This window comes from Rana temporaria, chromosome 2 (genome assembly GCF_905171775.1).
Source record: "Rana temporaria chromosome 2, aRanTem1.1, whole genome shotgun sequence".
Classification (NCBI taxonomy): Eukaryota; Metazoa; Chordata; class Amphibia; order Anura; family Ranidae; genus Rana; species Rana temporaria.
Window position 1 is genome coordinate 167,428,126 of NC_053490.1, and position 14,435 is coordinate 167,442,560.

Genomic DNA, 14,435 nt, shown 5'->3' on the forward strand with positions numbered 1-14,435 from the left:
TATGAAAAGACTTCCTTCTTTCTAATATTTTGGAGGACTGTCATCACTTCTGAATCTCCTTTGGGTGTGTCCTCTTAGTGAGGTCATCATTATAACTTGTTGGGAAAGGTTTTGACATTTTCTGTGTACCTTTTGAAGAATATGTCCGAACATTGTATTACATCAGTGCAGCAAACTTGTTTTTTTTTTAGATTTAACAATGAACTGAGCTGCACAATGTGGATTGTGTGGGATTCAGCAGTATGTAACATGTCAGAGGAAGCAGACGGCTCTTCTTAATTACATGATTTATGTAATTCCACCTATTCACATGTAACAGTCAAACTTAATAATCTCATAATAGTTATGAGATAGAAACTGCACAGATTTATTTTTTATTTTTAATCTTGAACAGCTTAATTTTTTTTAAACTTATTGTAGACCCAAAAGAAATCTGGGTAAGCATTCTTGTTTAAATTATTAATGCTGTATTTAGACTAGATGGTAATGTCTTTAAGAGTATATCCATATCTGATGTATAAAGACGCTGTCCTTTTTTTGCGGGGCTTTCTTGTGCATCATCTTTGGAAGAGGCTTCCTTCTGGGACGACAGCCATGCCGACCAAATTGATGCAGCGTATGGTCTGAGCACTGACAGGCTGACCCCCCCACCCCTTCAACCTCTGCAGCAATGCTGGCAGCACTCATATGTCTATTTCCCATAGACAACCTCTGCATATGACGCTGAGCATGTGCACTCAACTTATTTGGTCGACCATGGCGAGACCTGTTCAAAATGGAACCTGTCCTGTTAAACCGCTGTATGGTCTTGGCCACCGTGCTGAAGCTCAGTTTCTGAGTCTTGACAATCTTCTTATAGCCTAGGCCATCTTTATGTAGAGCAACAATTCTTTTTTTTTTTTTTTTTCAAATCCTCAGAGAGTTCTTTGAAATGATGTGCCATGTTGAACTTCCAGTGACCAGCATGACCGAGTGAGAGCGATAACACCAAATTTAAAACACCTGCTCCCCATTCACACATGAGACCTTGTAACACTAACAAGTCACATGACATCAGGGAGGGAAAATGGCTAATTGGGCCCAATTTGGAAATTTTCACTATGGGGTGTACTCACTTTTGTTCTCTTCTTATCTCTGTTCTGTTGAATGTCACTCGTCCATGTCACTCTGGGGCCCATGCAGGACTTCTTGGCAAGCAGAGCTCTCCTCTTCTGGTTTAAGAGCTTCCCCTCGGACGCATTCCTCACAAAAACACATTCTTCCTCTCTCTGTTACCCCTGCCGCAATAGTTCTGCTTTGGCTTCCTTCCCTTGTGCTGCTATTTGTGGCCAGGTGTCTTGGAAGCCAGTTCTCCTTGCTTTCCTTGTGCTTCTTATCGCCTTCATGGGCATTTTACATTTTCCCTCCCACACCCTGCCTGAGGGCATGACACATGTTCCCCTTAGGGCAGCGGGCCACATCAGCAGTTTGGTTGCTCTCAAAGGGCTGGTTTGGAGTTCAAGAATGCGTTATGTACAGAGTGCAGCTCCAGAGGTGCCCTACACACAGAGTGCAGGGGTCCGCTATGTAGAGAGTGCAGAGGTCCGGAGTGTGCGATGTGCAGAGTGCAGGGTTCAGGAGTGCATTATGTACAGAGTGCAGAGTTCAGGGGTGTGCTCCATACAGAGTTCAGGGTTTAGGGGTGCACTATGCATCCCAATGGAGTTTTGCCACAATTTAACTCCAAAACTGAGAAGGCCATATGAAAAGGCAGATGTCCTGCCTGACTCCACCTCCTATGTGCCACATGTTCCCTTTGCACATGAGCCCTCTTCTTTTCCTTATAGGGAGCTAGGATCCTTGGGCCCTTTACAGTATGTAGCATCTGTCCTTTTTTACTTGTGCAGAGCCATTGCCTGTTTTTCCTGAGCCTCCACTGTTGCTTACTCCAACTGCAGGGTGGTTTTGCTGTTACCCATTTGTTCGAGTCCATTGACCCTTCATTTTTTTTCTTGCTCACCGGTGATAGAAGCTTTAACAAAGATGGCAAGTGCTCCCACTACACTTTACCTACAAGCTTGAATGGAGCTTTGTAAGGCCGTACTGTTGACTGTTTATTACCGGTTTGCTCCTAAAGTAACTGTATTGAGCACTATTTACCATTATGGTTTCCCTAATTAATAAAAAAAAATATATAATATATATATATATAGTTTGCAGGTAGATCAAGCTGTCCGAAAGTGATAGTAACAAATTGTGAGTTGAGGTAATCAAAAATACTGCTACAAGTGTTTAAGCATAGTTTCTTTTTTTTATCAGAAAAATTTAAGCTATTAAAGTAGAGCTGCACGATTAATCATTAAAATAAATTGCGATCTCGATTCAACCCTCCACAATCTTAACCCCGCATTTCCACGATGTAAACAGTGCAGAGCCGGTCTCTGCTCACTCACAGCTGTCAAAAAAAAGAGCCTCCGCAAATGATCATCAACATTGCGAGTTAACTTAAACAATGTATCATTTGGTTCTTTTAGATCAAAGGGATGAACTTCAGTCTGCAAACAATGTCAGTCTAACCACTTAAAGCAAAGTTCCAGCCACAAATATTTTTTTATATTTTTTTTAAAGTCAGCAGCTGATTTTTAATAAGGACACTTACCTGTCACCCCCCCCCCCCCCTTTCTGTCCATCGGATTGGGTGCAGGCACCGCCATTCTAACTAAGGGAAACCGACAGTGGAGCCTTGCGGCTTCGCTTCCGGTTTCCTACGGCACATGCGCGAGTCGCGTGCCACTTTGTGAATGGCCAGCTTGTCTCCCAGAAGGCAGTGGGGGGGGGGCTCACTGCACAAGACGACATGACGCCCTGCACCGCGGCCCAGCTGGAACGAAAGTACACTTTGTAATTCAGAAAAGGGGAGTTAGAAAAAAATAAAATAGCCAAAAACAAGTGGTGGAGAGGTCGTCTTTCCTTTAAGACAAAGTTCTAAAAGTGGGTGGAACTCTTTTTCTGACACGTGTTGCTTACAAGTTAAATTTTTATTTTTTTTTTGCTAGAAAATTACTTAGAACCCCCAAACATTTTATATATATATTTAGCAGAGACACTAGAGAATAAAACGGCGATCATTGCCATATTTTTTGCCACACTGTATTTACATACACTTCAACTAATTAAAAAAAATCTAAACCGTAAAGTTGGCCCCAATTTTTTTTATAATGTGAAAAATTATGTTACACCGCAAGAATAGTGAAAAAATCGTGATCTTTATTCTAAGAGGAAAAAAACGTGATTCTCATATTTTTTCCAGAATCGTGCAGCTCTATATCAAAGTAAACGGCAACCATTGTAAGCACCCTTTTTATACTATTTTTACATTGAACATTGCTGATAATTGGCTTTTCCTAAAGTGTAACTATTTCTGTTAAGCTAAATCTGTGGTTTTAATTTTTTCCTCTTCTAGGAATTTAAGGGAAGCAAAGGACAATGCTATAGCCGAGAAAGAGCGAGCAGTTGCTGCTGAAAGAGAAGCTCTGGCAAAATCTGATCAGATATTAGAACAGTAAGTAATGGTTTGTCATGGGTAATTGCCAACTATACTGGTATTATGTGTGTAAAAAAGAGGTGGGACTGTTGACAGTGCTATGTGGATTACAATTCAGCTACTGCCACACAAGATTGCACCAGCAGGTGGCACTGTAGTTGTTAAAAGGAAGGAGGTCATCTACTTGTTGCAATACTTTCTGTCAATTGTTTTCTAAAGAATGTTTAAAGAAGACCACACAGTCAGATCTTGCTTATATTTGTCATATTAGAGCAGCAATTTTTTTCCCACATCTATGTATTGTGAGACCTACCCAATTAGATTTATTAAATAAAAATGTAGGTAGGCACTCAGACCTCACAATTGATTGTAAATCTGAAACTGGTTGTACAATTCTTTTCTACCATGCTTGCCAGTTTTTCAGAAATGTATTTGACATCAGCAGTGCAAGCGAACACTGTAAAGATCCACCTGGCATAAAAACGTACATAACACATTTCTGTAAGTGCCACAAATATACTTCCTCTGATAGGTGTGAAGTTGTGATTGCACGTTAATTGTACATTTCCATTATTGATGAACTCTAGCGATCTTTAAAGCAGTATTAAACTCAAAAACCAAAAAAGTATTATATTGTAGTTAACCAATTATTAGATGTGACGGCTGCATTCGTTTCCTTTTTTATGCTTTTTTATTCTTTTTTTAACTTCCTTTACCAGACCAAACTGTCTAGCAAAAGTGTCAGAGGGTTAGAAGGCTGGAAAAAAACATTTAAGGCCCCGTACACACGAGGAGACATGTCTGATGAAAACGGTCCGCGGACCGTTTTCATCGGACATGTCTCCTGGGAGCTTTTGGTCTGATGTGTGTACACACCATCAGACTAAAATCACCGCGGACAGAGAACGCGGTGACGTAGACGACACCGACGTTCTCAAACACGGAAGTGCAATGCTTCCACGCATGTGTCGAATCAATTCGACGCATGCGCGGGATTTCGGGACGCTGGTTGCACGTCATAACCAGCAGACATGTCCGATTAGGTGTACTTAACCATCGGACATGTCCGATGGACATGTTTCCAGCGGACAAGTTTCTTAGCTTGCTAAGAAACTTTTGTCCGCTGGAAAGCGGTCGGACATGTCCGCGGTCCAGTTTCAGCGGACTTGTTCGACCGTGTGTACGGGGCCTAACACTGATAGGGGTCAGTATAGTGATCAGTACAGTGATAAACTTTATTCATGTGTAAGGGCTTGCTTAAACTAGCAGTTGCGGGGCGGTAAACCCACACATTTGAGCCGCGTTTCTTATTACCTGTAAACCACTCCCCCTTTATCTGGAAAGGCAGCGGCTGGGAATGTACACACCGTGCTTTGCTTCATGGCAGAAATTATACCCCTTGTTGCGTTCACCGAGCGCAGTCTAGTCAAGTGAATGGGGCCACACTGCAACCACCCCACAATCATGCACAATGCACATGGGTTGCCCTGGCATTTAGAGGAATAAAATATGTGATAAGGAGGCAATGCAACGTCTCCTCGCCACCTGTCAAATGGTCTCGGAAGAGCAATCGGAACGCAGAACGCTCTTCAGGAAGACCCCTTTCACATTGAAGTGTTTTTACAGCATTTTAGCATTAAAAATAGCGCTATTAAGACGCTCATAAAATGCTCTCAATGGACCCTTTCACCCTGAGTCCTGCAAGCAGCATCTTTGGAGCAGCTTTTGGGCGCTAAAAAAAAATGCACCAAAAACGCCCCTCTCCATTGAAATGAATTGAAAGCGCTGTAAAAACGCCTTGCCCTTTCACACTGAGGCACTGCAAAAACGCCCTAAAACGTTAGGGTCTTAGTGGTGCTTTACCAGCGTTTTTCGGGCGCTGGCAATGTGAAAGGGCTCTGAAAGCACTCGGTCTTTCACATTGGGATTGCAGATGAGGCTTCTTTCAGGCGCTTTACAGGCTTTTTTTTTTACGCCAAAGCTCCTGAAAAACGCTTGAATAACGCCCGAAAAACTTCCCAGTGTGAAAGGGGCCTAAAAGAGGCTTAAAACCTTTTTTACAAAAGGAAAACAAATTGTTGCTGGAGTTCTGCTTTAAAGCCGGTTCTCGCTACAAAAACACACTCAAGAACTTTTTTGGATGAGTTTCTGCATGCGCGGTTTTAACATGTTTTTGACGCGTTTCCAGATGCACTCCCAATGCTTTTTATTTTCCGCTTTACTGGGATCTGGTGCGTTTTTCTGAATTTCAGTGCAGGAAAAATGCAGAATGTTTATACTTTTTTTTTTTTTTTTTTTCTGAAACGTCCTGGAACTGACTGCACTTGTGTGAACTATTCCATTGGCATCCATAAAACCTACTTTCTTTTTCATTTACAAACTTTTTTTATTAAAGTATATAAAATATACATTGGTGTGACAAGATACATTAAAGAGTGGATGTCACAAGTATAATGTTGAGTCATAATACAAAAAAAAATTCAGAAGCATACATACGAACCATCAGAAAACATAGATCAATAATGGTACAAAAATAGATATATAAAGAATACGAAAGATATACCTAAAGGTATTGATCATACAGATCATGGTAACTTCTATAGGTACTATAATATTTTAGGACAGAAAAATATGTCTGAGTCTTCCAAGTTTCCCATTTGCGATCAAACAGGTGCAGTTTAACCTGTAGAGTATATAGAATCCTTTCCATCAACTCTATCTAGGATTGAGGACAGGGAGACCGCTGGGGACTTCCAGTGTATAGCAAAAGTCCATGAGGTCGATGCACAAATAGTGTGGATTAATCCGGAATGGGAGCTCCGATGACACATTGAAATTTTAAGGTTTAAAGTTGTGCCTGATTTCGCTGAGGCTATAGCAGAAAAAAACATTTGCACAGTAAAGATGCCCGCAGTCCCAAAATATATGTTTGATGGTACCCATAAGTTGACATCCCCGAAAACAAAGTCTGAATGTTCCCGGGAAAGATAGCTTGGAGTTTGAAAGGGGTGTAATACCATCTGGTTAATTCCATAAGGCGGTTTCTCTAACTGCTAGAAATGTCGTACTTTTGCGTAAGTTATCCAGCATTATATCCCAATTTTCCAGAGCAAACTGTGCGCCACAGTCAACTTCCCACTCATAACCTACTTTCAATGCATTTTTGATGCAGAAAAAACGCACTGCACTGCATGTGCTGTGAACTGGCCTTAACCACTTCCTTACTGGGCACGTATACCCCTTCCTGACCAGGTGAAATTTCAGCTTCTGGCACTGCGTCGCTTTAACTGACAATTGCGCGGTCGTGCGACGTGGCTCCCAAACAAAATTGGCGTCCTTTTTCCCCCCACAAATAGAGCTTTCTTTTGGTGGTATTTGATCACCTCTGCGGTTTTTATTTTTTGCGCTATAAACAAAAAAAGAGCCACAATTTTGAAAAAAAAGTCAATATTTTTTACTTGTTACTATAATAGCCCATTTAAAAAAAAAAAAAAAAACATTTTTTTTCTCAGTTTAAGCCGATACGTATTCTTCTACATATTGTTGGTAAAAAAAAAAAAAAAATCGCAATAAGCGACTGGTTTGCGCAAAAGTTATAGCGCTTACAAAATAGGAGACAGACCTATTATTAATTTTTATTATTAATTTATTTTACTAGTAATGGTGGCGATCTGCGATTTTTATTGGGACTGCGACGTTATGGCTGACACATCGGACACTTTTGACACATTTTTGGCGCCATTCACATTTATACTGTGATCAGTGCTATAAAAACGCACGATTACTGTATAAATGTGACTGGCAGTGAAGGGGTTAACACTAGGGGGGGCATGGAAGGGGTTAAATGTATTCCCTGGGTGTGTTCTAACTGTGGGGGGAGGGGGTGACTGGGGGAGGTGACCGATGCTGTGTCCCTAAGTACAAGGGACACAGATCGGTCTCCTCTCTCCCCTGACAGGACATGGATCTCTGTGTTTACACACAGAGATCCATGTCCTTGTCCCTGTAACCGCCATTTGCGAGGGCCTGGCGGACATCGCGGCCGCCAGGCACGCGCATTGGTATCTCAGGAATGCGACGGGCACGCGCGTGCCCTCTAGTGGCCTGGAAGAGCGGAGGACGCATATATGCGTCCTGTCAGAGATTTAGAACCACCCTGCGGCCGCACATATTCGTACGGCCGTCGGGAAGTGGTTAAAGGGGTTGTAAAGTCTAAACATTATTTACCCTAATGCATTCCTTGCATTAGGGTAAAAAATGTTTAGGTGTCAACATCGCCCCCTCAGCCCTACTTCACTTACCTGAGACCCCTTTGATCCAGCGCCGTATATGTCTGCAGATTGTTTCTCTCCTCACTTCCGTGTCTCGCTGGCTTTGCTGGGGCACCGGGAGCCATTGGCTCCCAGTGATGTCAATCAAAGCCAGTGATGACGGAGCGGGGGGCGAGCACACTTAAGTGCCCCCAAAGAAAAGCGGCATCCCATGGGGGCACTGGACAGAGAGGAGGGGCCAGGAGCGCCGGCGGGCGACCCAAAAAGGGGAGGTTCCCGGACGCTCTGAGCGATTCCATTGCACAGGTAGGCAAGTATAGACGTGTATGTTTTTATTATTATAATTTTGTTTTTTATTATTTACCTTTACAGACCCTTTAATTTGTTAGTCAAATCCACCCGAATCTGCTAGTGCATCTAACAATACCCTCACCCCATACTGACAATGCTGCTGTCCAAGGGTGTATCCATTGCTCTTCTAGTGGAAAGGAGACATCCTAACAGGAAGTGTTACTGGCTGATTCACCATCACTTTTATCAATACATTTCCACTAATCAGATTTTAGTTTTGGGGAGTAACAGTGCTTTAAGCTTCTATACAAAATCCTCTACTGTTTATTGCTCTGAATTATGTGACCAATCTAAAGTATGCCAATGAGCATAAGATATCTAAATTTTCTTAAAGACATTGCACACTTTTTCAAATGATTTTGTTGTTTTGAGGTGGAATTCTGAGATAACCCTAACTACTCATAAAACTATCCCCTCTCCCCTTCTATGCATACTAACGTGTGAAAGAAAGCTGTATATACTTACGTTTTAAGGTCGCTCCGATCCACTCACGTGATCTCACTCCCATTCTTTTGTGGCTAGCAGTTGCAGGCATAGTATCTTAAAATCTCATGCAGCAAAGAGACTGAAGACACGGAATCTAAGCTGGTTTCCTTTAAAGTGTGTCCTATTTGTACACTATTAAACACTTCCATACAGGGCATTTTCACCCCCTTCCTGCCCAGACCAATTTTTAGTTTTCAGCGCTGTCGCACTTTGAATGACAATTTGCGACGTGGCCCCCAAACAAAATTGACGCCCTTTTTTCCCCACAAATAGAGCTTTCTTTTGGTGGTATTTGATCACCTCTGCGGTTTTTATTTTTTGCGCTATAAACAAAAGAAGAGCGACAATTTTGAAAAAAACACTATCTTTTACTTTTTAAATTAATAAATATCATAATTTTTTTTTTAACAATTTTTTTCCTCGGTTTAGACCGATACGTATTCTTCTACATATTTTTGGTAAAAAAAATCGCAATAAGCGATTGGTCCTGGCGTGATTGCGCGGGTCCCAAAGCAATGCGGCGGGGCGCGCGCGCCGCCCGGGAGTGCAAGGACGTCATATGACGTCCACTCTGAAGGAGGAAGGGTTTCCGCCGACTTCATTTTATAATGACTCGGTAGGGAAGGTGTTAAAGCACACCCTTCAGGCTCGTTTACACTTGCATTCTAGAGCGATCCGCTTTGACTTTCAACTCCTAAGAACCTGCACCACCACAGCACAACCATGCGCATAATATGCTGGTGCGGGACGACTCCTTTTAGTTGAATTGGTAGCGTTCGGCATGTGGTACAAAGCATTGTGGCCACCGCATCCATTTACCCTCATTCACTGCCTTTGCAGCTTTAGGGGGAGTACTGTAGATGGAGACAATAAAAACATGGCTCAGCCACCTGTTTTTTTTTTTTAACTGCCCCCAAATGTAAGCAAGGCCGTATGCTTATTGAAATATGCTTTCCTAATGCAAGATGCATGTACAGTGCCCTGCGAAAGTATTCAGCCCTCTTAAACTTTGCGACCTTTTGCCACATTTCGGGCTTCAAACATAAAGATATAAAACTGTAATATTTTTTGAAGAATCAACAACAAGTGGGACACAATCATGAAGTGGAACGAAATGTATTGGATATTTCAAACTTTTTTAACAAATAAAAAACTGAAAAATTGGGCGTGCAAAATTATTCAGCCCCTTTACTTTCAGTGCAGCAAACTCTCTCCAGAAGTTCAGTGAGGATCTCTGAATGATCCAATGTTGACCCAAATGACTAATGATGATAAATAGAATCCACCTGTGTGTAATCAAGTCTCCGTATAAATGCACCTGCACTGTGATAGTCTCAGAGGTCCGTTTAAAGCGCAAAGAAGAACAAGGAACATACCAGGCAGGTTCGAGATACTGTTGTGGAGAAGTTTAAAGCCGGTTTTGGATACAAAAAGATTTCCCAAGCTTTAAACATCCCAAGGAGCACTGTGCAAGCGATAATATTGAAATGGAAAGAGTATCAGACCACTGCAAATCTACGAAGACCTGGCCGTCCCTCTAAACTTTCAGCTCATACAAGGAGAAGACTGATCAGAGATGCAGCCAAGAGGCCCATGATCACTCTGGATGAACTGCAGAGATCTACAGCTGAGGTGGAAGGCTCTGTCCATAGGACAACAATCAGTCGTATACTGCACAAATCTGGCCTTTATGGAAGAGTGGCAAGAAGAAAGCCATTTCTTAAAGATATCCATAAAAAGTGTCGTTTAAAGTTTGCCACAAGCCACCTGGGAGACACACCAAACATGTGGAAGAAGGTGCTCTGGTCAGATGAAACAAAAATCGAACTATTTGGCAACAATGCAAAACGTTATGTTTGGCGTAAAAGCAACACAGCTCATCACCCTGAACACACCATCCCCACTGTCAAACATGGTGGTGGCAGCATCATGGCGTGGGCCTGCTTTTCTTCAGCAGGGACAGGGAAGATGGTTAAAATTGATGGGAAGATGAATGGAGCCAAATACAGGACCATTCTGGAAGAAAACCCGATGGAGTCTGCAAAAGACCTGAGACTGGGACAGAGATTTGTCTTCCAACAAGACAATGATCCAAAACATAAAGCAAAATCTACAATGGAATGGTTCACAAATAAACATATCCAGGTGTTAGAATGGCCAAGTCAAAGTCCAGACCTGAATCCAATCGAGAATCTGTGGAAAGAACTGAAAACTGCTGTTCACAAACGCTCTCCATCCAACCTCACTGAGCTCGAGCGGTTTTGCAAGGAGGAATGGGTAAAAATTTCAGTCTCTCGATGTGCAAAACTGATAGAGACATACCCCAAGCGACTTACAGCTGTAATCGCAGCAAAAGGTGGCGCTACAAAGTATTAACTTAAAGGGTCACTAAAGGAATTTTTTTTTTTAGCTAAATAGCTTCCTTTACCTTGCTGCAGTCCTTGTTTCATGTCCTCATTGTTCGTTTTTGCTTTGATGTTGCTGTAAATCCTCTCTGTTTTGGACACTTCCTGGTTGCCTGTTTCCTGATAACCACAGTGCTGGGAGATTTCTCACGGTGGTCACTAATGTGATTATTGTGTGTAAAACGAAACTGGATTGGTGCTGAGGAGTTTTAGACAAAGTATCACTGATCTCTATTGGCTGACTGCCCTCTAGTGGCTCTCTGTACATCGGAGAACCAGCAAACAACAGCAAAAACGAAACTACACTGCAGGCACATTATATGATTGTTTTTTTATCAATTTTTAATAATTTTTAAAAGGAATCATCAGTTAACTATTATGTCTCTATGCCCTGTAAACAGTCATTTCAGCAAAAAATTTTTTTTCCTTTAGTGACCCTTTAAGGGGGCTGAATAATTTTGCACGCCCAATTTTTCAGTTTTTTATTTGTTAAAAAAGTTTTTAAATATCCAATAAATTTCGTTCCACTTCATGATTGTGTCCCACTTGTTGGTTTTTCCCAAAAAAATACAGTTTTATATCTTTATGTTTGAAGCCTGAAATGTGGCAAAAGGTCGCAAAGTTCAAGGGGGCCGAATACTTTCGCAAGGCACTGTACGTCAGCACTGTGTGTTGGTAATTACCTGAAACACAGGTATAACTAAGGGTAAGGCCCACTGCAGATCCATCTTCTGAAAATACTGGTTCTCTGCCTCTTGATTAGGAACAAGATAAGGTATGCAGATTGTAAGCTTTACATTTCCTGATCTGCATGCCTGTTTGTGGTCAGGAACCACCAGGAAACTATTACTCACTACATTTCTAAGATTAATAGCTTATGTCCATTAGGTGCATTGTTTAGATTCCATAATTTTTGTTTGAAGACCTTTTGGAATCCTAGTGGTATTCTTGGTATGGTGTAGGAGGTGTGTGTTAGACCCATCACACACAGGAAAGGGAAACCTTTAAAGTGGTTGTAAACCCTGTTAGGCCTCGTACACACGATAGATTAAACAAAGGACAACGGTCTGATGGACCGTTTTCATTGGTCAAAACCGATCGTGTGTGGGCCCCATAGGTTATTCAACCATCGGTTAAAAAAAAGCAAACTTGCTTTAAATTTAACCGATGGATTCCTAACCGATTGGTCAAAACCGATCGTTAGTAGGCACAACCATCGGTTTAAAATCCAATCAAGTCGACGCATGCTTGGAAGCATTGAACTTCGTTTTTTTCAGCACGTCGTTGTGTTTTACTTCACTGCGTTCTGAAACGATCGTGTTTTTTTTACCGATGGTGTGTGGGCGCGACGGACCATCAGTCAGCTTCATCAGTTAACCGATGACAACGGTCCATCAGACCGTTCTCATCGGATGGACTGATCGTGTGTACGAGGCTTTACTCCACTTGTACCTACAGGTAAGCCTATAATAAGGCTTACCTGTAGGTACTGTAAATATCGCCTAAACCTGCACGGTTTAGGAGATATTTACCATATACGCTTGCACCAATGTCATTGGTGCATGCACACTGAAGTAATGGCTCGCTTGTGCCGTTTCTTCAGCAGCTGTGCCGTTACCGGTGCCACCCGCGCAAATGCAAGGGAGTGACGTCATTGCGGCTGCGGCCAATCACAGTGCCAGAAATAACTCTGGGAGACATGTCGCTGGTCAAAGTGGTGTATGGGGCCGCTGCAACAGCTTCAATCTAAGATAAGTATTTCATAATGAGCTAGTATGCGATGCATACTGGCTCCTTATGTCTTTTTGTCTTACAGGGTTTTTGTTTTTGTTTTTTCGGGTTTACAACCACTTCAACAAACCGGGAATAGCTTGCATTCCCTTATAATGGTCTGCCTACGTAAAAAGACATCCGGGATGATGGGGCTTTCATTGCCAATCTGATTATACGTTTCTAGTTTTATTATTACATGTTTGTAGATGTTACTAGGCGACAAAAAGGTAAAGTTTTAGGCTAATTTCACACTATGGGGTTTATTTACTAAAAACGGAGAGTGCAGCTCTGCATAGAAACATGCATTTTCTTTTTTTTTTTTTCTTCAAAGCCTAATTGAACAAGCTGAATTTAGAAGCTGATTGGCTACCAATTTTTACAAAATCAACCCTTATGTGCAGAGAACTGTGTTTTCAACTGTTTACAATTTTCTAGTTTTATTATTACATGTTTTTAGATGTTGATAGAAGATAAAGATGAAAAAAGGTTTTGGGCCAAGTTTACAACATGAGTGGTGACCTGTGTTTTTTCTGTTCTGGATCACTGCTAGGGCACATATGGTCCATTAACACCACATCGTATGCTGTAACCGATTTCATACCAAGTGTGGTAGGACTGTGTTGGGCAGCTATTCCAGTGTAGTCCCACCGCAAGAAAAGCACAGTGAAAGGCAATCCACAGACTCGCACTATATGGCGGCTAATAAAACCCAATGAAATGTCACTGTGTGGGGGGAAAAATAAGCGTACAGTGCAATTTATTTTCCCTCACTTGCTGTATGGACTCTCATTTTATATGCTTTTTTGGATTCAAATAAAGGTGATTTTATTGGATTGCAGTCATCCACACATTACTTCTTCACATTAGACTTTTTGCTACGTGGAGGGCCAGCACCCTGTGGAGGTGAAACCTAGGGTCACTACCTTGAGATGTGTAATGTGTGCCGTAGTCAGTGCATTGGCACTGAATTATCACGCTACATTGTACCACACACACCAGCCGCTGATGTAAATAGACCCTTAAAGCTGAGTTCCACCCACTTTTCAATCTCCATGTCATCCACTTCAGACCTTGCCATACTCACTGCAAGGCCTCATGCACATTGGACATTTTTGCAGCTGCTCCTATGGGTATCAGGCATTTTTTTCCTGCCTCTAAACTCCCCTGCATGTTAGCCTGTTTCCATGCACACATAGGCTTGCAGTAGAGTTTAGAAGCAGAATTTTTTTTTTAGAAAAAGATTATCCGCACTGGGGGGCGCGCGGCGGGTAACCACTGTGCCGCCGCATCGCTGGGGACCCGATGCGTGTACCTGGCGGCCGCGATGTCCGCCGGGTACACGCGATCGTCGGGAACACAGCCGGTAACAGCAGGGACGTGGAGCTCTGTGTGTAAACACAGAGCTCCACGTGCTGTTAGAGGAGAGGAGACCGATCTGTGTCTCTTGTACATAGGGACACAGCATCGGTCACCTCCCCCAGTCACCCCCCTCCCCCCACACAGTTAGAACACACCTAGGATACACATTTAACCCCTTCCTCACCCCCTAGTGTTAACCCCTTCACTGCCAGTCACATTTATACAGTAATTAGTGCATTTTTATAGCACTGATCGCTGTATAAATGT

The 14,435-nt window shown here is 42.3% G+C and overlaps 1 protein-coding gene across 1 annotated transcript in view; it reads left to right on the top strand.

Moving 5' to 3' along the window:
* Positions 1-14,435, top strand: part of PIBF1 (progesterone immunomodulatory binding factor 1) — a 217,681-nt gene that overhangs the window by 73,287 nt on the left and 129,959 nt on the right. The window contains exon 10 of the mRNA XM_040341371.1: positions 3,443-3,541. Coding sequence (XP_040197305.1) covers positions 3,443-3,541 — 99 coding nt within the window. The remainder of the gene's footprint in view (positions 1-3,442; positions 3,542-14,435) is intronic.